The 24698-nt window shown below is 38.8% G+C and overlaps 1 protein-coding gene across 2 annotated transcripts in view; it reads right to left on the bottom strand.

Moving 5' to 3' along the window:
* The window catches only part of TENM1 (teneurin transmembrane protein 1), a 250817-nt gene that overhangs the window by 109863 nt on the left and 116256 nt on the right, over nucleotides 1-24698 (bottom strand). For both annotated transcript variants that reach the window (XM_068412163.1, XM_068412162.1), the window contains exons 6-10: nucleotides 19673-19872; nucleotides 18020-18230; nucleotides 14460-14561; nucleotides 13186-13380; nucleotides 9654-9854 (exon numbers count right to left, since the gene is read on the bottom strand). In XM_068412163.1, coding sequence (XP_068268264.1) covers nucleotides 9654-9854; nucleotides 13186-13380; nucleotides 14460-14561; nucleotides 18020-18230; nucleotides 19673-19872 — 909 coding nt within the window. The remainder of the gene's footprint in view (nucleotides 1-9653; nucleotides 9855-13185; nucleotides 13381-14459; nucleotides 14562-18019; nucleotides 18231-19672; nucleotides 19873-24698) is intronic.

A 24698-nucleotide genomic window follows, 5' to 3' on the forward strand; every position in this document is an offset into this window, starting at 1 on the left:
AAGATCTTAAAGAGGGCAGAGACCAGGAATTCCTTAGATGTCTACATATACTACCCTTGCAACAACCTACGCAATCAAAAAGCTTAAAAATGCAATATGCAGGAGAAAAGAAAGTTCCCATGATTTTGACTTTTATCAACTGCAATTTCCTATTTTCAGAGGTAAGTTAAACTTCATAGACTCTGCTGCATAAGCATATGGAAATGATAGCTATTTTTGTGGAACTCTTACCATGACAATAAAAATTATTACTAATATCTGCTTTTCAGGGACCTATACAAGACATTTTGCATAACAGATGTTCTGAAATTCACTGAAGGACAAAACCTCTAGTTATTCTAGTGCTTTTTTGTACTCTTGCTCTAACAATTCCCATTTGTGCTTTTCCAGCTGTGAAGAAGGGAAGCTCCCTCCTAACACATGAACCCTTTTTTAAATGCTGGTGCTGTGGATAACTTGTCAGAGTTTCGTCACTAGACTTGGCTTAGCAAATTAAAAGTTGAAGATTTTGTATGTCTCTACTGTTTTATTATCCACCTAAGCTGTTTTTCCCCCTCCACTGCAGCACCAAAAACACCAGCAGAACATTTCCACAACTTCTCTACTTTACAGAGACCTCTTTTATAAAGGGTTCTTGCAGAGTACGAGCCTTTCATATTCAGAATTTGGTATTTTCTTGGACACAGAGTATTCGCAAAAGTCCTTTCCATACTACATCCTGTCAGTTGTTTTACTATGGTTCTTAGTCACTGTCTAGTAGATTGACTACCATGTAGGCGATAAGGTTGAGATGTAAAAAGGGATGCAGGCACCTAAGTACAACTTTAAATGTCTAAATCCAAAATTTAGACTCCTAAACCCTTTGCTCAGCTTACCTAAATTCTGAGGTGCTTACCTAAATTCTGAGGTGCTTGAACCACTTTGGCACCTGAATTGCTACTAAAATCCCACTTATTTGCCAGGTTTTGCTACTAGATAATCACCCAACTGAGGTCATAACAGCTTTATGATAAGCTCTCATTACTCTCCAGACAGATCTACTAGAGCTGGCCTAGCACAAAACACATTAAGGTGGACAGTTCCTGGACACAATGGACTCCCTATAGAGACACGATGCCAGGCATATGGAGACGAAAAGTCTCTCTTAAGTACCTAGAAGGCAGGATAACCAGGACCATATTGCTCTCACCAGAGCAATTCAGGTATCTTGCTCCTGGGTAAGGGAAGAGCTGCTGGGACAGAAGCATCCAAAATTGGGTCTATGGATTCCATCCAGTGGAATAAGTAATACCTTTTCGTGGATTAGACCAGGATTTAAAAAGCTGACTTAAGTAAATTATGCTTACATCTGAATGAGGGATATTTCCAATAATTGCTGAATAAGGTGCAGACAGCAATAGATTAAGAATCTTAATTTTCAGGAAGAAAAAGGGAAGGAAAGAGCCATTATTTTTGGCATATCTGCAAAATAAGCAGCAATCAGTTGAAAAACATCCCAAGTTTCCTCACTGTATATCTCATACCCTTGACTTATCCTCTTTCTTAAATCAATACATGACCACATCAGGTATTTCTGGTTCCCTCTGGACTGATTTCAACATGCAGGAGAATTCATTTTTATTGGACTGCTTCTTCACTGCCTTAAATTTCTCTTGTTTTAAATTCTCCAGCAACACATATTAAGTGTTCCAATCTTTAACTACTCAGTTTTTAATAGAAATCTTGCTCACCAGATATCTTTTTGCAAACTCTTGCAACTCTACAGGAGATACAAATCAAACTAGTCACACATAGTTTTTTTCTTTTCAATGAAATACACAGTAGAAAGAAGAGTCTTTCTACAATGTCAGACAATGTACAGGAGGGGAAACTTCAATCATCCTTTTAATTAGCAGAGCAGCAATAGTCAGAGCTCACAAATTAAAGAAAGAGGACAGTTAGACGAAATTAAGTAAGTCCATCATTTCTTCAGAACAAAACAATGAAGGATGGTTATAGTGTAATTAAAAACTTCTTGCGATTTGTCTGAAATAGGGAGTAGAATAGCAGTACCAACATGGAACAGAGCAGTCTTTAGAAAATGCATGACAGATTACATCACGTATTGAGGAAATTTCAAGGCTATTTTCTCTACTGTGAGTTGTTTGTAGTGAATATCCTTGTCCTTGGCAAATCAGAATGACTGACATCCATAATTTGCAATTTCCTAAACCTGAAGAGTTTTCTGATTGCGATGAAATGGTTTTACCTAATTATTTTTTCAAGTTGCAGTTTTTGATGTTTAATTTTGAAACCAATTTGAGATGTCTTGAACTGTATTAATATACTGTATTATGCCTTCACTTCTTTTCGAAGCACTTTAAAAAATGCATACTTCTAATGATTTTTAAATTACTCTGCACATATCAATTTACAACAATTACAACATTTTGCATTTTTCAAAGCACTTCAGTTTTAAAGAGGTTTTATGCTTCGCAAGATACTGAAGGAAGAGGCTGCTGATCCATTTTTACCCTTTGTAAAATTACCACCAATCTTGCTAGAGAGAGCTCAACCAAAAATAGATATGCTAAATATATACCATCTCCACATAATCATTTTAGGATGAATGTTTTTGTGACTAAGAACTGCCAGTATTCTTTCCCCAATCATAATTAGTTTGCTTCAGCAGTATAAATGGATTCAGTGGAATAATGACAAATGTCCTGGAGTTAAGGAGGATGGAAACTGGCCTACTTTGGCTGAATAGAGTCTAGAGAAATGAATACAGGACAGGATGTCAGAGGCACCAGCTCTGTCACAGATTTCATTACTTTTCACTCTATAATATTTTAGGCATAGTGCTGCAATTAATTAGCAACTCAGGGCTGGATTCTCACCTGAAACACACTGGGATTGCACTGGTGGCATCACTGCAGTTACACTAATTTATGCTAGCTAAGGCTCTGCCCCACTGAACAACTCTGTCATCCATTTTCTCTTGATATTTCACTCCCTTAATCTCAAGGCTCCATATTAAAGGTGTCAATCTGAGAAGAGAAGATGGGGTATTTTTGTTCAGTTTGTTGATGCTGCACCTTCAATTAGCCAGAGCTTCCCTTCTACGTGACATGAGGAGTCAGTACTCACAAGTTTGATTTCGTCTTTATGAAAAGCACTGCCTATATGCCTCAAAGGGAGATGACTCATTAACATCAAGGGATTTTTGGATGACAGCCTATAAATAAAGCAACAAAGTTCCACAGACAGTAAGTAGAAAGTTGACTATAATGAAGTCCTGCTGACATTAAAATAGCATACTATCAGTCTTCCATCCTACTGAATTATTTTGTCATGTATGCAGTAAATCACCCCCATACTGCACAGGTCAACTGAGCCATATGTTGAAGGTCTGAATAATAATGGATTTTCACATATAGTCATAACTGGATTCAGTATGGTGTAAAGATACTGAGACTCAGAAATATTCCAAGGATGACCTTTTCCAGCACAGGTAGCTTTCACAAAAAATATTATATAATCAGTCTCACTTGGCACAGAGATTGAAATTCCTATTCTCTATTCACATCTTTTAGAAGGGGCGGGGGGAGACTACGTGAGAAACAGAACCCAATCTCTTGTGTGTCTCTCTTGGGCACATCCACTGTCAGATGGTTAAACTGGTAACAGCCAAATGTCTTTGGGAATTTTTGTGTGACTCGCCAAAGGATGACCGAACTAGGAAAAAACTAAAACTAAATGAGCAAAGTGATAAACAAGATAGTAAGGAATTAAACACAGAATACTCACATTTATATTGTGAGTATTATCATGGGTTTTTAATTTTCAGTGCTTTACATCAGAGAAGCATTTGTTTTTCCACAAACTAATGATTAGAGAGATAAAATCACACTATTTTGACAGCATGAGCTCAAGCCATTACAATGTTTGAAGATGACCTATTTGCTGTATGGTAGGTGTGACTGTTGGGGGTCAATGTCTTGGACAACATGGAACTGCTAACAGGGCTGTTGCTGTTTCTTTTTGATTTGGAAACACTTTGGGAATCAAAATGGCAGAAAGACAGCTCTCCTCAGAGATGTCTGTGGACCTCTGCCTGAGATCAACTTAACTTGGCCCTAACAGCTGTGCCTCCGTTACTTCTAGGCAAAAGTGGACACAACTTTCCTCATTCCTCATACAGTCCAAAGTGAAGACTGCAGAAAGTGGGATGGATGATTGTTCAAGCGACGGCTGACTAAAACAACTTAAAGAAATAAAGTTACTGCAGAAGACGACACTGGATCTCTGTGTATATTTCAACGTAGGTTACCCCACAGGTAAAGGCAGCAAACAATGTCCGCTCAGGCCAGCAGGAATGAACAATTTGATTACATTACTTGAATAATGACTGAAGCGCTGATCCTTTCAACGGGAATTATAACAGCCATGTCCAAGGTACAGCATTTGGAAGAACTCAGCTGGAATAACTCTATGCTGCTTCTCTACAAATTTCTGACATTGGTATAGTTTTGAAGCAGTGAAAGGCATAGCTTGTTTTTGACGTTCAGTGTTCAAGCCAGTTGGCAAATTGGCAAAACAGGCTAATCCATCTCCCTCACGGTAAATACACATCAGTGTATAATCATATAGAACAATTAAAGCACTTTGATCTTGTCCATATAATAAACCAAATCTTAGGTGCAGATAGAGGGTATTTTTTCTTCTCCTAATGTCACATATGGCTGTAGAAAGGATCCCTATCAATGTTGTTTTGATTGATGTAGCTAAAGATCTGTGAGTATTTTCAGAGTGAAGTTCAGATGATGCCGCCTGAAGAAGGCAAAAGAATCAGAAGCATATTATTTTTCTGTTTGAATGTTAGCTGATAGGAAGAGCCTTTATAAATAGGCGCATAATTTGCAAGGCAAAGCCTGAATGAAAACTATGTCATCTTCAGGATAGGTGAATTGAAATCTGAGCTAACAAAAGAAAATGGCTTTTCATGGAAGTTCAATACTGTAGGGTAGAAAGAGGCCGAATAGGTCTGTGACAGATATCCAGCTAAGAATATTGAAAGGGTGGATCTTAACAGAGCTGAATAAAAAAGCCAACATAGGTTGTGTCCTACAAGTAGCGTAGGATTAGCGAGACTAAATGTCTGAACAACTTTCAAACCATACTGAGCTGCTCTGATTGAGAAACAATTCAAAGACAATGTAAAAATATCCTGACAGCTGTTTTGGAGTTCTGTAAGAGGATTTTCTGGATCTCGAGGGATGGCAAATGGCCATCAAGAACTTTGGATCTAGAAGGAGTATCTGAAGGTGGTGCAATGAGATCGGTTTTTGGCAGTCCACAGGTCAGAGCAGAGACTATGCTGGACATCTGTGTTAAGATGACTAGCCAAAACTGTCTTGGACAGCGTGGAACTGTAACAGCATTGTAGCTCTGTTTCTTTTGGTCTTGGAAATACTTGGGGAATCAAAGCCATGCAAAGAAAGTGAGCAGGTCTATGCTACACTGGAGAAGGACCCTGGCCTCAGGCCTCTGATGATAACAATAAGATCTTGAAGTACTTCAGAAATACTACTCTTTTGGCTAGAAGCTGGTGTAATGGCCACATCAGGAGAGGATGTCAATGATTTTGGCAGCAAGAATCTGCTCTCCCCAGCTCATAGCTGTTAACAGTATGCTCCTGTGTAGCAATGCTACAAAGGTGCCCAAATGCCAACTAATCCTCATACATAAAAGATGCTCAAGCTGATAGGTCATGCAGGACAGTTTAACTAAGGCAGTAAATCAGATGGACTTGGGACTGGTTATATGGTGCTTAATTCAGTGCCACACAGCTTCTCTCCACAGCCATAGTATAAGAAACATCTCTAACGCTGGAGCTATTTTTGGATAAAGGAGTAATCTTCAACTCTAAACGCAAACTAGGGCTGCCCTAGTTATACCAACCTTTGTAGTACAGATGATGCCTGTTGAATTATTCTATTCTATTGAATAAATTAATTTGTTAACAACATACATAAGGCCTAAAGAAAAAGAAAGAGCTCTTCAGAGGAAGCATTGCAAAAGTTCAGTGGACATTCTGAGACATTTAGCTGCTGATAAATGTCAGGAGATAATGGCAGAATTCATATTCCTATATGGAAATCTCCAAGATGGACCCTGCAATATGTAGGTGAATCACAGCTATGACCTCTTTATTTTGACAGTCCCTTTAGAAACCATGCCCCATGCGAGGGAAGACTAGAAATAAATCCAGTTCACTCTATTACTCTGTGCTTTCATGCATATACTCCCGCAAATACTTATATATAACTATATACACATTTTACGTTTTTTAAACTAGCCACTTCTTACCAACCAATTAATTCAATCGTGTCACAGTTCAATGTTTGTTGTATCCAAACACTCTCAACACAATTTCAGGTAGAATCTGATCTAAACAGTCTGGCAGATTAGAAAAAGACATCGTCTTTAGTACAGCAACTGTGCAGAAGAGCAAGTATATACAAGAGCGAGTAACCACTTGAATGATCAGGTCATACATCCTTAGCAAAATGGCATTTCTTTAAGCGTGAAAAATGAAACCTGCTTCATAAGAAACACAGGAAAGATGAGTTAGGTAACGTGTAGATATATTCTTTCATCTTTCTTTGACCTTTGAATATTTAAGCTTGGAACGTCAGTGTTCCCTTGATAAAATTTTTTGAAGAAGCAATAGGGAAAGAAAAACACTTACTTTATGCGGTCATACTTCCCAAAAGGCCTACCCAAAACCCAAGAAATATATAAATGTTTTTTCTGGCATTATTCTTCTTGTGGACGTGGAGATAGAGATAATGAGAGAGAGAAAGAGAAAGGGGTGGTGGTGGAGAGGTGTGTGTACGTAGTGTTATGAGAAGCAAATGGATTTAAAACATTGGCTCCTTCTATAAACATTAAGAAGAAAAAATATAATGAATTTGACAAAGAATTTGACAGTCTTTCACCTCAGAAAGAAACACAATTGTAAGACTTTTCACCTATTCAAACTGGTGCACTTTTTAGCAGAGAGGGTCAGTAAAAATTTAAGCAATTTACCTAAGGACATGGTAGGCTATCCTTCATTTTCAGTCTTTGTGCGAAGGTTGAATTTCTAAAAACTAAACAGAAATTATGAGTGCCAAGAAGAAACTGAAGGATGATTTTTTTTTTTTGTACATGTCCTACAGAAAATCAAACAGCACGAACACCGTGCTCTTTTCTAGCCTCAAAAATCCATGAATGATTCCAGATCTCAGGCTGGGGCTCCAAACGTTGGCAATCCTTCAGGATACACATGAGTCACACAGTCACCCCTTCATCTCTGTTCCTTCATGTCCACACTGATTTCTGTCTTTCCCCAGCCTACCACTTGTAAAATGGAATTTCTTGTTGTTTGAACAGCTAGAGATGGGCAGGTAGGGGAAGGTACCATAGAGATGGCTCATTCCTCTTCAGGCAGGCCACAGTGTATCCAGGATAATGTACTCAAAAACATTCTGGCACCTTTGCTATTGCTCCTTTTTCAAGTACAGCAAGATACATTAATTTCTGTTTAGGAAAAACATAAAATAATTTATCCTTTTATTTTGAAAGTATTTGGAATTAGCTGGGGAATGCAGAAATCATCAGGAGAGGAGCCTATATTTTTCAGGGCAATACAGAATGGCAAATTTTCTCAGTACTGGCAATAATGTGGTACAGAGATGGTGGACAAGTGCAAGGGTTTGAGGCAGGCTGAGAGACTGCTTGTCTACCCAGCTGCAAAGCTTCCTTTGCTGTCTGATGCCAGATGAGCAGTCTGTGGTTCACCCTTTTCATCCTCTTGATTGTACAGAACCTCATGATTTTTTCCATTCTCATATGACAGCTCGTTTATTCTGACCTTGTTGACTTACTCATCTGATGTTTTCCTTCCTCACTAAAATCAAGCTTTATTTCCAGCATGCACAGCAATCACTGATCCTAGGAAGAAAGTCTCAAGCGCAAATGAACATCTGTACTTTGGTCTAACACTCATTGTATTGCCACAACAATCCTGAACCTAATTTAACACCTACGAAGGAAGATATATTGAAAAGGAGAAGTCTGAAGTATCTAGCCATAAAGAGAGATGCCTGTCGGTGGCTGTAAAAGCATTCTTTGATAACTCAGAAGACAGTAGGGATGAAGAGAGGCATTTTCCCTACTGGTTGATGGAGGTAAGGAAAAAAGTTACTTTTCTTCTAAAAATTAATGAAAACAGCTCTGGAGGTGAGAGACACATGAAAACTATGATCCTAGCACACAAGATAAAAGCCTCTCCACTGCAGTTATTTATTAGGCCTTCATTCCCTTACTTAATATCTAATTGCCCCATGCAGCTGACACAACAGACCTATTGGAGATAATAATCTTTTTGAGCTACAATAACACTGTATTAGAACAGAATTAGTTTGCATATTTTGTAAGTAAAAAAGTAGCACATAGTTAGCACTTTTTCTAATTATTTACTTCATTAATGGAAATACTACTATATTACTAAATTTCAGTGAATATTTTTAACACATAATAAAACACATGATAAAAATGCAAGAAAGTGTGCTTTTGCTGAAAGCCAGTAAAAAGTCAATTCTTATCAAAGTAGGTACCATATCCAACAGTATCAGACTGAAATCACATGCATTAATTTTGGAGTGTAGAATGAATGCAGGGTCTCTGTAACAAACACTGAAAATTATTATAGCAGGTCAGTATTTTGTTGCTTAAAAAGTTATCATGGAAGAGGATATTCCATAAGTCCCAACTTGAAGATCATAACCGTACACTTTAAAGACCTGAATGGAAATTTATACTGTTCCAAGTGTTCTTTTGAATGATGATTCCTAAGAAAAATTGGTGACTTGGGCCACTGGTTGTGTTCCACAGTATTCAGCAGATCTGTCACTTAGATCTATTCTGTACTGGGATGTGCTACTTATCATCTGAGATTCTAGTTTTGTTAGCTTTATAGGGGAAAAAAGAAGTAGCATGTACATTGGTAATAACATGCTCCATTACAGAGTAAAATGTCCAGAGTGCATTCATTTCAAGAAAATGAAACACAAATGTACAAAGCACATAGGAAATCCATTTCAACTCTTAATCAAATTCAGTGGGATCAAACCTTGATGGTCCTCTAAGAGTTTTTATGTCAGCATGAGAGAATGGATGGTCATTTTTGTTTAAAGATTTTTTTGACAGAGCTTTCTTACTCATCAGTCACTGCATTTAGACCATTACTTTTTTTATATCCTCCCAGTATCTCTGAGAGTTGTGGATTCCCTCACTGCATGAGCCAGATAAGTGCTCAACACCCCAGGAGAGAGTCATGCTTAACTCCAATCCACGCCAGGAGGCACTTGCGCTCTTGCAGGACTACTGTTCTTCCTGGCTTGCCATCAGGCAGTCAACATTCTTGTCACAGAGAAAAAGTCTTTCTATCCTTGTCAACAGAAAGCCAGTTGCTGCCAAGCCCATTAAGTGCCATGCCACAGCACCCCCGGTTCATCCCTATCTTGTTTTTTAAATTCATACAAGCACAGTCATAGTAATTACTTTCTTTCACGACTCAAACAGAAAGCATAGGCAGTACTGAAAAAACAAAATCTCCAGCATACCTGTTGAACAGTCTGAACCTGTCCACTGTGGTTCACAGCTGCAGAGTCCCGTGTCCAGGAGGAAAGTCCCGTGCCCCGAGCACTGCTCCTGGCACACGGGAAGCGATGTCTCGCAGTTCACACCGCCCCAGCCTGCGGAGCAGTGACACTCCCCTTGAACGCACACGCCGTGGCCAGAGCACATCGGATCCAAGCAGTCCTCTGGAAAGCAGGGAATATACAACTTAGAGTATAAAACTTGCACCTTTACAGTGGTTTCCTAGTGAAATACATCATCAGGGATTCAGATTAATTTGGTGATTTTTTTGTGCAAATACTCAAACTGAAATGATGTTAACAAACATAAGGAAAAAACAGTCTATGCTCACATCCGTGCAGAAGTAAGTATAAGCCAAAAACAAGAGAAAAAAGCAAGCATGTAGACCATTAGAGATCATGATTCTGCTTGTCAAGGATATTGTCTTATTTTTAAAACATAGATTCCCAAGACAGATCTAGGTCCAAGTCAGTGAAGTCTGTGCTTCAGTAGCAGGGCTGGGAAAGAACTGGAGCAACTAATAATTACTTCTACAAATGGGCAGTGTGTTTCCATTTGGGTATGTGTGCTCTGTGCTTTATTTACATCTGGGAAAAGAAAGATTTATTTTTTCATCTTTCTGTAGAAAGATATCTTCACAACTGAAAATTTGATTTTAAAAAAATGGCCATCCACTAACCCTGAGTAGTGAATCTCTGACTGAATGCTTGCTGTAAAAAAATCCCATACACTCCTAAAAAGTATGCACTGGGTAACTGCAGATAATGAACAGATTCATAAAAGTCATAACGTACTGATGAACAATTTGCAAACAGACAAAGAGCTAAATTTGTTCTCAATTTGGATTAAACTATTCCTAGTGAAAAATTCAGGAGCTCTGTAGAATTTAAATCAGCTGGTTAGTCCTGTATAATCAGCATATTCTTTCATAAAGCCCGCAGCATTTCTTTAACGAGCAAGGCTTTAAGCAGAACACAGCCTGCCTTCTCCGGAGGCTGCAGGAAGGTTCCAGAGCTGAAGGGGAAATTGTGGGCTCCGAGCATGGGAAACAATTAGCCAAAAGCCTGTTCACGTTAGATCATGCTTCAGACTGATGTTAAAGAGGCACTTTGAAAGTTCTTGTATGTATTTTTCAAGTATCGGCACAAGTACTGTTTTAATAATTAAATTGTGAATGTCACAAACAGTATTGTGTGCTACACAAATGGAAAGATGCTCTCTGCTTCAGTAAGGGATGGCTAAATACTGCAGAGATTAACGGCCTCCAGTTTACAGGACCTTTTGACCTAAGAATGAAGAAGTCATGCTTTATCTTATGAGCTGCTATGCCACCAATTCAAGATCTTATTTCAAGATTTATTTTGTACCTTTTTCAGCCTTCCAGGCTTGTACACAGCACAATGTAATTCTGAAAGAGGGGAATCGGTGTTTCTGGACAACGCATATCTTGCTAAGCATAGGACTAAAATACTTGGCAATTTTCTCTCATCCTGGGATAGCTCTTTATTTTTCTGATCTTTTAAAATTAATTGAGTGACCCCCATAAACAGTTTTAAAACTATCACTCACTTTATTAATGATAATCCGACAGGACAAATTCAAAGGACTCCCATAGCAATGAACACATGTAGCTCCCGGCGTTCCCTAGGTAGTACATCTGTTACTATGTCTGCTATGTGAACAATACTGCTATAATACTAAACTCATATTTACATACAATAATGTAATTTGAATTCCTGACAGAATTACTTCCACTACTGCACGAGTTACGTTGTACAATACAGTAAACTGAACAGTCATATCATGCACACACCACTACAATAAAAACCCACCGTACTTGGTTGCACAAGTCTGTTTCATCCACCCTATTTCTACATAATTCCACCTTTTAAAAAAAATTAAATATGTCTCTTACTTTAAAAATCCAATGTTTTCACACTCTTAGTTTCAACAGCTGAGTATGTTTATCTCAATTATTTTTATGGCAAGAAACAAAGCAACTGCAAACAGCAGTCAGCCCCTCACCAGCTACAGGCTTGTTCGACATCATGGCCTCAACGAGTAAATCCGTGTATTACTTGCTTTTTCCCACTTGGGTTTACTTGGTTTTGCCCATTTCTGAAACTCCAACAACTGAGTAAGTCAGAAGCATTCTCTTGATCCTCCCTTTAAAAACCGTACCAGGTATGTCAAATCCATCAGATCCATCCTGGACATTTTTCTGACTAGAGAATTCAAGCCACATAAAGAGCCTCCTCTGTGCGCTACTCAAAAGAATTACCTAAAATCTATATAGCAGGAAGCACAAAGTATGCTGTCACTAGCTTCAGGCTAAGAGGACTAGGGAAAAATCATCAAATCAGGGCAAGCATAAAAGAGAGTTCTGCTTTCTAAGGCTACGTGGAGGGGGAGAAAGCCAGAGCTGATGAGCTCTCTCAGAAATGCTAACAGGCAAACGACAACTGCTTCTTTCTATAGATGAGGGCAAACACACATTGGTACTACAACCAGCAAAAATGCAATTACTTGTTCTCAGAATTTCCCACTTTTTATTAGCCAAGCCTTAAAGGATGCCAGTTTAGTACCCTGAACACAGGCTCACAGTAAAAATGACATATGACAACAGGATTGCACAATATGCTCTGGTAAACTGAAACTGTTTGCTGCTCTTTTGGCTTTATATTGTCAGTATGTTCTTCGCAGAAAAATCAAAGATGTAATAGAATGAAGAAAGGGAAAAAGCTGATTACGATCTGCTGATTACTTCGGAGAACCACAACATCATATTTTGTTTAAATGATCTTCTGTCTTACCCTTAGCTTTTGGCCAAGTAAAAAAGTCTGCACAGGCTCTGTGACAGTGTGTGCTAAGGGACTGAGGATACTGGCAGCAAGGAGGATGGGGGACGGCAGCCACCCTTCCTGAAAAAAGTATCTGGAGCCTGAGAATAGAACAGTGGAGACAAACAAATCAAGATGGTGTCACAAGTTTCACAAAAAAAAAAGGAATCCTTGCTTGCTGGGATGTTTTCCAGGAAACTTTTGGAGGATTGAGAATATGCTGCTTGCTGAAAGGCAAAAACTTCCACCAGGTTCTGTTCCTGCTACTGAGATTCAATGGAGGGAGGGAACTGAAATAATCCAAGAAATAGAGTCCTTCTGGACCGAAAGAGAAACTGAGTATTCCAGAGGACTGCCCATACTACAATTATTAGATAGTCTTATTAGACAATGTTAAATAATTTTCATCTTTTAAAACAAAAATGTGAATCTTGGAAATTATGTGATCAGCTGCTACTGACTGTCACTTCACCTGTGGTAATTTTCTATCTTAACATTACTTTCTATGAGACAGTAAAGGTGCTTTTGAGCAAAACAGTACTGCTTCACAGTAAGCTGCTCACATCTACGTGAGCTCTTAACTACCTTAAAACAGGTTGGGAGAGTAAAGACAAAAATCAAACCCCCTAACTATAGAGAGGGAAACGTCACAAACCTTCCTCACAAATCTCTCCTTTGTAGCCAGGGACACAGATGCAGATGCCCATGATACAAGTGCCATGGCCAAAGCAGGTTGGATCAATACACTGTTCTTCTGGAACATCGCACTCGGGTCCTTTCCACCCGTTTCGACACACACAGTGGCCTTTCTCATATTCTCCATTCCCACTGCACAGAACTGGACAGGAATCTGAAGAAAGCAGATTGAGCTTTTTAATGTATTTACATACTTACATAGATTAACATCTATTGCATTTATCATTCTGTAAAATTGCTTTTCCACCCCAGCCCCCCGATCCTTCATTTGATTTGAGGGTCGTGACAGACTGAAATCTTTGAACTAGGCAGTGCAGCAGTAATACAATGTCCTCGTCTCCTCCGTCTGCTTCACTAGTATACCTTAATTTTGACCTGAACTGGGATATCTTAGAAGATAAAAAAATAATTCCCTCCCCTTGACTGGCCTCTGCAGAAAATTTGCACAGTGATGCCTGCTTTTTATTTTTGGTAAGATTAATATTTCTTCCCTGTGAACTGAAGCAAGACACTGCCCTTTTCTTTCTTTTAAGCAGACTTAACATTACCAAAGTTTTAGCCATTACTGATCTGCATGTAACCCAGCCTTGTGGAAGCTTAATTTTATAATTCAGTATCAATTCTGAACCAATCAAGCTCCTAAAAAATAAAGTCAATCCTAAATTCAAAGAAACATTGGAAAAACACGAGAACTTCCAGACATCATATACAGTAGATGATGGAAAATACCAGCAGAAATATCTGAAACAGAAGACTCACAATCTTTTTAGCATGTTTGGTTTTTTTTTTTTTGCCCCAAACGCTGGAAAACAGTCTCTAAGCTGCTTTAGGTTTCGTTTCTGCAGCCTATTCAAGTGAAGACCACAGAAGCATTTGACTGACTCATGCAATTTTCTCCAAAGTGGAACTGTTTGTCACTTTTAAATAGCAGAAAACATTAAGCTAAGCTAACACACTTATTAAAAAATGTATTTTATAATCACGAAGCGGACGGAAAGAGGGATGGAGGAATCTACTAACTCTGAAAATCAGGCAGAGAGAAGTGGTTGATGCATCTTAGCTCAAGTACAGCATGAAGAAACTTTCTATGTGTGTGCTTGTACTGTATCTGCCATCTGGCTGGAAAAAGGAATTTAATCTCCTTTAATCACTTTGAATCTTTGCAAGCCCAGCAGTCACACACCATAATCACGAGCCCCGTCATGCACTGTGGGTCAGTTAGTACGAGATTACCTTTTGCACAGTCAGGACCAAGGAATCCTGGGAAACAGTGGCAGTGCCCCGAGATACATTCTCCATTCCCATTGCAATTAGTAGAGCAGTCATCCAGGACTTCTGTTTATTCAGAGAGTTGTGTACAAAGAAAAATACAAATTGATTGAATTTGAAATGAATGGCATCTTCACCTCACTCCGCAGGACACATCTCAACATACAAATAGGTGCAGAAGCAGTAAAAGGTCCATTTTCATTCATGGAGAACATAAAACAAAATTCCTGTTCAAGCAGCTTACAAATATTAGATTGTGTCTTGACAGCTTCGAGATAACAAGTGCATCATTTATATTACACCAAAAAGCTTTTAAAGTAAGTGTTCATGTAAAATTTACCACCATTAAAAGCACTGCAAGAACCAAAGTATTTGCTGAAAAATGTCCACCTTAAACACTTTCTTTTATTGCTGAAGTAATTTGTTTGAAACCTGTTTATAGAGTAAATTGCCTTCTATGGTGTTCATGTGAATCAAACTCCTGGGAGGAGGGCAGGATTTCCACTTCAATACAATCAGATGAAAAAGAAAAAAAAAGTCTTTTGTACAATGATGAAACTCAATGCAATAAAGGACTATGAACTAGATTTGAAGAACCGCCCCCCTGCCTTAAATTCTGATCTTAAACTTGCCCATGTTTCATCAGCCAGCTTTGGTTAGTAACCACTTAACCTCACACATCTGGGACAGGCTCATATCTGCACACGGATTAGCTGTTTTTAATTTACACATGTATTTCCTACAGGAATTCAGTAGATTCACTGATTTATATGGATTTTACGTAAAGAATATGAAGCAAATCCAAGGCTAAGATGCTCCCATGTGGAGCAGGTCACTGTCAGGCCAGCACTAGGACTGAGGGTCTCTGCAGCCCATGCAGGTACTACGCAGGACGGCACAGGGGCTACAGAGCAGCGGGAACTGAGGCTGTTTTATGGGCACACGCACTAACGGACGCGGGGAAGTACCTCTGGCTATAGAAAGATGGGAAAAGTGACTCTTTCCCACAAAATAATAATTGTTGGGGAAAAAGAAGCAAACCCAGATCCCTTTGAAGAGTATCTGTCCATGGCAAGTGATTTGGGAAAAACCTTTCTCAAGAAAGGGCACACCACTGGAATATTTAATTTAATCAAATCTGATGTACTTTTAAACTCAAATGTAACTTTTCAAAAGATGGATTATAAGCACATCCTACAACTAATATGAATAACTGAAATAAGTTTATTTTGTTCTTATTTATGGGCACTTGGACAGATAAGGATCGGTTCCTCTTGAACACTTCTACCATTATTTAAAAACATTCCTTTCGGGCTATCAGTTTATACCAAAGAACAGGCACTTGATATGTATCTATTCATCAGATATCCACAACCTATACACGGATGTCTGTTTCAAAGTCAAAAACCAGCTCATTTTCAGAAGTAAGTTTCTTCACAGATATGCTGCTCGTTATTAAATTTTACATATTACTGTTCATTATCAACTGTTCTCTTGCTCTATGTGTACACTTGCCTGTCTTGTCAGTTTTCCAGAACCACATAGTAAATTATCCCTACATTGATCTGAAATGAAGAATTAATGGTTTGAAAAGTTGCTTCCCCTCGATGCAATGTCAAGTTCGGGCTGGCCTTTGTTCAGTCTATGAAAGTACTTGAAGCAGGCCAGATTTTGCATGCAAATTACCCCCCTGAAGGGAAAGTCTGATCAGAGCTTTAGCTAAAGTGTCAGCAAAATCAATTTTGTACATAACTAACACTGAGCAACTTGAAATACTACCTAACAGATGCTCATGAGGAGGGCATGACTGCTTCACACAGCCAACACTAGCACACAGCAGACACGCCCAAGCTTTTGCTCTATTCTAAGTGCTTCAGTCTGTGGTCCTGGTTGATTCTTTTGTCGGCAGAGATGTCAAATATGACTCCAGCCCAGCCTGGGGTAAGGAATATGGCTCAAGGACCTTTTCTTTTTTGTGGAAACCCCCAAAGAAACAACGAAGAACCATTACGCAAAGAAAAGTGTAAGAAGATAATACACAGGTTATGAAAACTATAGCTAGCACTGTTTTCAAATGCATCAGCAGTAGATTCTTGCAGCATGAACCCTCTTTTTCCCCAAAACACCTTCTCATGGCCATTTCTGAGATTAAGTATAAGGGATTCCTGCCTGCACTGTGGCTCTCACTGCTCCCCTCTGTAAGACCCAGCCTGTTCTGCTTGGTGGCCAGAGAAGGGACGGACGACAACTTTTTCACCAAATGTAACAAGAACCAAACTGCAGCATTCAGTTTCACCTTCTTTTTTTTTTTTTTTTTTTTTTTTTTTAGGAGAGGGTATGCTACTTAATGATGAAATATTGGTTAAACCCTCCTGTATAAACACTGCTGTCTTACAGTAGAAATAAACAAGGGGACAAGTATTGAGATTTTGATTTGGACTGCAGTTTGGCCAGGCATTATGCTCTTCATAGAGCATCTGTGAAGATGCTTCATGAATTGCTTGAATATTATTTTCTCATATGTTATTGAATAATAGCATTTTTTTCTTGCTTGTAAAAGAATCACTTTTCCAAAGAGAGCAAATATGAACTTTTAAACAAAAAACAGTCATTACAGCTCTACCTCAATTTCTAAAGGATTTTCCTGCAAGTCCTTCAAAATTTTGGTATTTGAATTGTACTGTCCCGCTCTGCAAGGTGTTTACCATCAAGTAAAAATAGCATCCAATTGTTCTAAAGAGCAGATGGCATGTCCATTACTAGTAAAGACATCTTGCTAAACATATGGTAGAACAGGTTAACTAAAGGCCATAGTGGTTAGAGTCTTGCAGCAAACAGAGACTGTCATAAATACTACACTCCACCTAAATTTGAATTCCAAAGAAACCCTATGTGTGAGCACTGCTCACTAACAACACCTCGAGTTGCAAACATTTGTCCACCTATATGTATTAAAAAGGCAGCAGGGATCCGATATGCCACCAGGACACTGTCTCCTCCATTTGCCTTCTGTGTTCCAAACAAAATGGTGCATTCGAATAATTATACAAAACAACAGCATCCATCCATCAAACAACAATCACAACCAAATCCACAAAAACTGCCTTTTAGGTTTTTTAATTGACTAAAATATTGGAAATAAGAACTTAAAGCCTGGATAATTTTTGTAGGATTTATGGGTCCCATGTAAATAGAGAGGGCAGACATAATCTCTTCTCCTTTGGGCAAGGTAACACCAGAAATTACTCAAGCATTTAAGCTGTCATATAAAAATCTTAACACACATGAAAACTTCACACTTAATTAATTTGATAACATCCATCTTTAGAACACAAATGTTGCTATTTGCCTAATATTGGCATAAACATGAAGTTGCTCCAGTGAGGTTAATTAAACTAAGCTGAAATAAAACATCTTTTAAGAGAATACTTAATAGAAGCCAGAATCAAGGCCAATAATTTCTTTTCAAATACAGCTTTCCAATGTAATAATCAGACTAACAATTTCATTGTAATTGTTCTTACCAATCCCTGTAGTTAGTACAAACACTTGCTCCACTTTCTTTCCATCGTTGTAGAATGCCAGATGCCAAGCTCCTTGATCCATATACTCGATGAAACCTGTCTCTTGCAGTGAAGTTAAGATCAGATTCCTGGGAGCTTGCGGAGGCTCCTCTGAGTTTTTTGGTTCCTGTTTAATTAACTGCTTTCCATCCATCAGTTTTACAAAATCAAACTGAAATAATAATGAGCAAATATCAACCATCTAGCCAATTTTTATGAATCTCCTCTGCATGTCTCATTCAAACAGGAATAAACAGTTGAAATCTTAAAAGGAATTGCCTGACTAAGTATTCACCCATGTGGACAGCCGTTGCATAACCTAGACTATTTAGCTTCAGTTTCCATAGAAAAAGTGTTATGGTAGGTCAGAAATCTGGCATCAAAACTTGCTGTTTGCTATGGCAGGGTAAATTCAGACTTGCTGCGCTAAATAGAGCAGATTTACTACAAAAATTACTTCTCTTCAATGGGAATAATTCCAAAACTCCCAGGCTGCAGTGCCTACGTTATGCAGTGATTCATCTCAAATGCCAAGAACAGATTAAAGAACCTGCTGTTCTATACCCGATTTGTATATGTTTGTCCCTCAATATCAATATCATAGATCAAAAACTAAATATATTTTTTGTTTATATTTAATTTTATTAATGCAAATAAGTATCTTTTTTTTTTTTACATAGAAGTTCCTAATACCTAACCAAGTTGATGCTGACAACTTTAAGACCAGTTAACCTCAACGCATCAGAGACGTAAACCTTTCTATGAATCCCTGTTCAAGAAATGTACATATTTCTCTTGTGTTTTTTAGGCACTCTGATTTTCAGTAAATTTCAGCTTCAGGTCAACTGAAGATCCAGCTTCAATTAAAGACAATGGCAGCTAAAAGTGCTTATTTCTAAAACCAAAACTCCAGTAAATAATTTTTGATGTTAGACTAGATGATCTCCAGATGTCCCTTCTAAACAACCTTTCCATGATTCCATATGTAAGTTTCTTACACTCTATGGAGTGTGATCCTGCTCTAAGAAAGATGAAAAATCTATTATCCATAGAAATGACAGCTTCACAGGCCAAATACATTAAGCCTAAAAAAAAAAAGTTGAATGTGACCAGCAATATGGCATGTTATTACTGCTTAGCTAGGTTTTCTCTTGCAAAATCCCTAGGAGAAAATACTCAAAAATAATCTTCATATTAGAAACCAGAAACAGCTTTTTTTTTTTCCTATTAACTCTTTATACTGACTATGTAATCTGTTTGTTTTGATGAAGTCGTAAAAAGATTAAAGCATTTTCAAATGACCTGGTACCTCATCCCACTGCCCCCGCAAAGAAAATGCTGGAGGTACACAGCAGCACAGTGTGAACCTGTCCAGCCTCCCAGCCACATCACAGTGGTCACAACTGCTGACCTTTCTGGTACGATACCGTCCCTTCATCCGAGAGAGCACAGTCTGAGGGTATAGCTAGACCTCAGTAAAAGAAAGGGACAGATTGCTTTTTGTGGTTACAGCCAGTCCCTTCCTCCATCCCTGCTTTGAAAGTGTATTATGAACACTCACACCCACTGCTGTTTGAAAATAAGCATGACAGAATTAGTATTATTGCTAATTACCTGAGTGTGAGTAGGTGGAATGTTTCTTCTGCCGTAAATTCCCAGCAGAGAATCCTTCGCCAGTGAAACGTTAAATTTCAGGTACATGGGGTGATGGATAGTAATCTGAAAGCGCCAGAATAAACCAGGGGGGATCGTCTGCATAACTTGCGCTCCAATCTCAACTTCTCCTGTGTCTATGGCCCATCCCTTCTGAAACACTGATTTTCCAGAAACAAACAGACAATTAGTTGCGTATTCATGGTCGGTGAAGACAATAGGTCACGAGGTACAAACGTGCCTTAGATGTATCAGAATATATTGAAAACAACCTCTAAATGAAAGGCGTTTCACTGAAACCAACGCATCTTTATTCAACTAGCTGAAAAATACAAATAAACTTGCAGGCACTATTTACAGCAACAGGCATCACAGAACATTTTTTCCCTGGAAATGTGGGAATGCTTTAGTGAATATAAAAAGGTAGAACTGCTGCTGAATAAACCACGGTCTTCAGCTACCAGCTATGCAAACGAAACCCATTCAACTGAGAACGCACAGAGAGAAGGCAGCAGGAGAGCTTCCTCTGGCACGTATTTCAGACTACTGCCGAACAGGCATTGCACAAGCTACACAAATGGACACCAGTGAGTGCAGAAAATCCATCAAACCTGGTAGGTCGGAGCCCATGTCCAAAGCTGAGATTTCTATTAACCACAATTCCTAATGATTTTATTATGGAAGTGATAATCTAGTCCTGGAGAAATAAAGAACATCTGTTTTGGCTTGGACTTTCTGCATGAAAGTGTAACAGGGGCATGAGGAAAGGAACAGGCATTCTAAAGGGAAAATTGGCATAATTTCATAATGCCTAACAATAAACTTGCAGACATCTACAGTATGTAACTTCACACATGGGTATGAGAGCTGAAATAGAAAGGGAAATGAAATGCATAAAGAACTCATTGCCAAACTAAATTGGAGCTGGCTTGCTTTGCTGGCTTACATCACCATCCTTGTATATTTTAACGTGTGCCTGTGATCAGCATCCTGACACGCTGCAAATCACAGACCCAATCCTCCTAACAGCTGAGCTAATTCCATTGTAAGTTTTGTAAAACTCTAACTCACATTTCCATACTTTCTCTTGACTAGAAAAAAAGGAGGAGGAAGAGCTGAGAGAAGATTGAATTCAGCAGCCATATCCATTTATGTTGCATTTCATTCCAGCATCACAGTGAAGGATAAAGAAGAGCAGTCAAAGTGACTGCAGCCTCACCTTTTACAATAATGCATATAAATGTACATGAAATTTTATAAATTGCCACTGGAAATGAAAACAGCAGTAGCAAAGCTAGGGCCAGCTTCTTCCTGAACGTACTAACAACAGAGATCCTCAGTGGGATCTTACATAGGCTTTAACTAGCGTAGGAAGTACTTAGCATTCCTAATGAACAGAGATTTCATTTACAAGGCAGAAGCAATTCTCAGGGTACTGGATCTTCCAGCTTTACGGCTGCTTTGTGTCACCAAACCTACAGCAAGAACTAGGACCTGACTCTTAACACCTTATCACATAAAAGCATCTATTGTTAGAAAACAGAACCTGTAATCTAATACTCTAAAAATGCACCTGTTACTTAGTCCATGAGTTAAAATATTTCCAAATTGCTGCTTTAACAACATTCAAAGCGAGACTACTACTGTCCAATTCGCTTCATGGAAAAAATCTTGAATATTGAGTTTTGAAAAGAGAATTTAACTTCCTATGTTGGGCAATAAAAGTGGATCCCTTCCCACCCCAACCCACACAAGATCCTACTTGGCTGATGTAAATTTAAAAACCTTTTCCCCTATTTCCAGTACTCCAGAGATATTAAATCTTAATGATTCTTTGCAAGCAATTACCCTGGGTTAAGTAAAACACTAAGGAACTTTTTGGTAGACACTGACACATGGTAATTAACGTGATGCAATTACAAGACAGTAGAACACTAAGTAAAAAGTCAAGGATACAGTATCATTTTTGAAGTTAATGGCATTATTGGTCCGTGTTCAAGGTCCTTTAAAATAGAGTAACTGCTTCGTAGTCTGTTGAAGTGAGAAGGCCTGTTTCTTTGTTGAAAATAAAAAGCATTACGTCTTTAGTCAGAGAGTATTTTCACTAATTAGTGTTATTAAATTATGTTGAATACCATGTTAGTGTTGCTAGGCTCAAAACAACATATCTCTGAGTTTTTCCATGTTTTCCTGAAAATGCTTTTGCTTTAGTAATAATTTTATGTAATCCTTAAAAAAACAGATGCACTTAGATTTACTTTTATCTCATTACACAGGAAAGAAGTGCATGCTGCTGGTCACATTGGTAACATGAAAATATATATATTATCTACCAGTTAATGGAAGTCTGCAGCATCTCTTTCTAACACTGTTTTCAGACAACCACACAGCATGACAAGAGCCATGTCTGAAGTGTATGTTTTCATATTCACTGAGCCACTGTGCTTTCTTTAGACCAAAACAATTTAGCTCTGTTTCTATGCTTAATTGAACTAAGCAGGTATTTGGCTGTACAAAAATGCATCTGAAGATACACTATTCACAGACTATCCTCGTATACTTCCTTGCTCTTTCTTGAAAAAGTCCAAAATAAGCTTTTAAAATTACAGCGCTGCAATACAAGTTCTGTTCTTGGTCTAAAAACACCTTTCTCATAACAACATTTTTCTTGTGACAAAGTATCATTTAATTATCTATATTCAATTCCTTGTACAGCTCCCAGTCTTGCCAACTGGTATTAATTCTTCCCTGTTCTTTCTAAGCACACTTTCCTTGCAAGTCTAAAACAGAAGACAGATTCCTAATCACAGGTTTCTTTTGGCTTTAAGAAAGTAAACCTCTGAACAGCGTGGTGCCAATTATCTTCACAAGAAAGTACCCATATGCTGATTATTACTGATCCTGGAACAATCAATCTCCTTGTACTCCCCTGGTAAATACCAGCATCAATAGGATGCCTGAGTTTTTAATCACATTACTACATATTAAAACGTTAACTCATAGCCGTGGGTCAGTGTGTTACAAAATGACTTCTTAAAGAAATCTGACTTGCTGGTTTTTAAACTTGATTTTCATTTAAAGATTAGTTAAAATATATGTTTTCAAAGTCTGGAAAAGCATTCTGTGCTGCTGCATTGAGTTGGGAAAATGTGAGGTTGCAATATCTGACAGTAGTTATTTACCCCTGTGAAATCACATCAGATACTTCAAGTTTACAGGCAAGTTATCACTCTTCTGAGGTATCGTGCTGTAGCAAAAGGAGTTGCCTGTTTCCAAATCCTCCTTCCCAGCACATCTACATGGTGAATTTGCTATGAGCACTGGGTATAAAATTACTGATATATATTAAAAGTGATGGAAAAAAATAAAACCAGCAGAAATTGGCAACAGCCAGACTATGCACGTACTAATGGCTGGTACTAAGTCCACATGGTTTTTCTTGTGTTCTCCCAAGCACATACTCCTTGTTAGCATACATCCTGGCTTACACGTTACCCCCAAAGGGTAAAAGGGGCAAGTGGGACAACAGTCTAGCTATGTTCAAGACTGACCTCTGAAACTGCTGGATAAGCCCTCAGTGAAGTGGCTCTGCTATCACAGCCCTCCACGCTTTACTGTTGCAGTAGCTACACAAGACACTGAGATTGCGTGGGGCAAGGCAGGTGGTTTGGTTTTTTACCTACTACATTGAGTGTCTATTGACTCATGTATCCTTTTCTCTGGTCTCAAGCATCTGATTTTTAAGATTTTTGATGTGTTTGATGTTTTTTCTGCACATCCTCCTTTGGTAGTCAAATGCTTTGGAAAAGCTTTTATTAAATCTGTAATATATTGACAAAATTATTTAATGCAGTTGAGAAGAACTATTTGAGATATTTTCCATGGTGCACCAGGACAAAAATACAAAAGTGTACGAAACTGCAATTCCCTACGATCCATTCTAAGGGACGAAATAATGGCTAACAGCATCACTGTCTCCTTACATATATTTCTATTTCTCATTTATCTAATATGATCTCTATCCAGTTGTGCCACATTGATCTGTAAGACCATTGATGTGAGACGTAGTCTTCCTTCTGGAGGGACTGCTACAACGTCCCACCTTGTCTCATATTTACAGTCATAGATTTTACCTGGCATTACACAAAATCAGATCACTGCTCTGCTCTAAAACTTGAAAGCTCTGGAAATCTCCTATCATTGCAGAGCTCTCGGTACAGTTTCACCTTCCTCGTAACAACTGGAAAGACCAGGGTTCATATTCTACTCCCATTCACTTTTCTCTGATCTAATCTGAATTTTTCTGAGCATCACAAAAAGAAATGGGAGGGCCACCTGCTTCTTACAGTCAGAAAGCATCACCATGGTGGTCAAAGGGAAGCATGGGCCAGAGCTTGTAACTGGTATCAGAGCAGGTGATCTAACAACATTAAATGACAGCACTTGAGAGAAGGGAATTGCGCATCTCAGAGACAGAGCTGCTCTGTTTCACACTTCTGCCCCTTCAAAAGAGCCGGTTCAGCCACTTACATGGCAGAAGACTACTGGCATTTTTTAATGAAGCCATTTTCTGCTGCCATAGGGAACTGACGTGTCTTGGTCATGCAGGAGACGGTCCCTGCAGTGGGCCTGGGGACGCAGGGAGTGGCGCAGGGCGAGAGCGGGGACAGAGCAGGACTGCAGCCCTGGCAGTGGGGAGCGGCCAGACCGGCTCAGGTGTTTCGTGAAACCTCAGTAGATTCCTGCAAACTGACTCACTGTGACTGGTTATGCCAGGATGTGACAGGATGCTGTATTTTAGCTTACGCCTTCAAGAATCGTGTGCCTTTAAAAGCATTAAGATTTCCACCCTTCTGCATGTTCTGACCTGTCAGCACAAAGGGTTTCACTTTGCCCAAGACTGACTTTGGTCTGCAGGACAGGCACAGCATCAAGCCCTTGGCACAAATGGGAGCAAGGCAAATACAGTCTCACCTCCCCTGTCTTA

This window comes from Nyctibius grandis, chromosome 13 (assembly GCF_013368605.1).
Source record: "Nyctibius grandis isolate bNycGra1 chromosome 13, bNycGra1.pri, whole genome shotgun sequence".
NCBI lineage: Eukaryota > Metazoa > Chordata > Aves > Nyctibiiformes > Nyctibiidae > Nyctibius > Nyctibius grandis.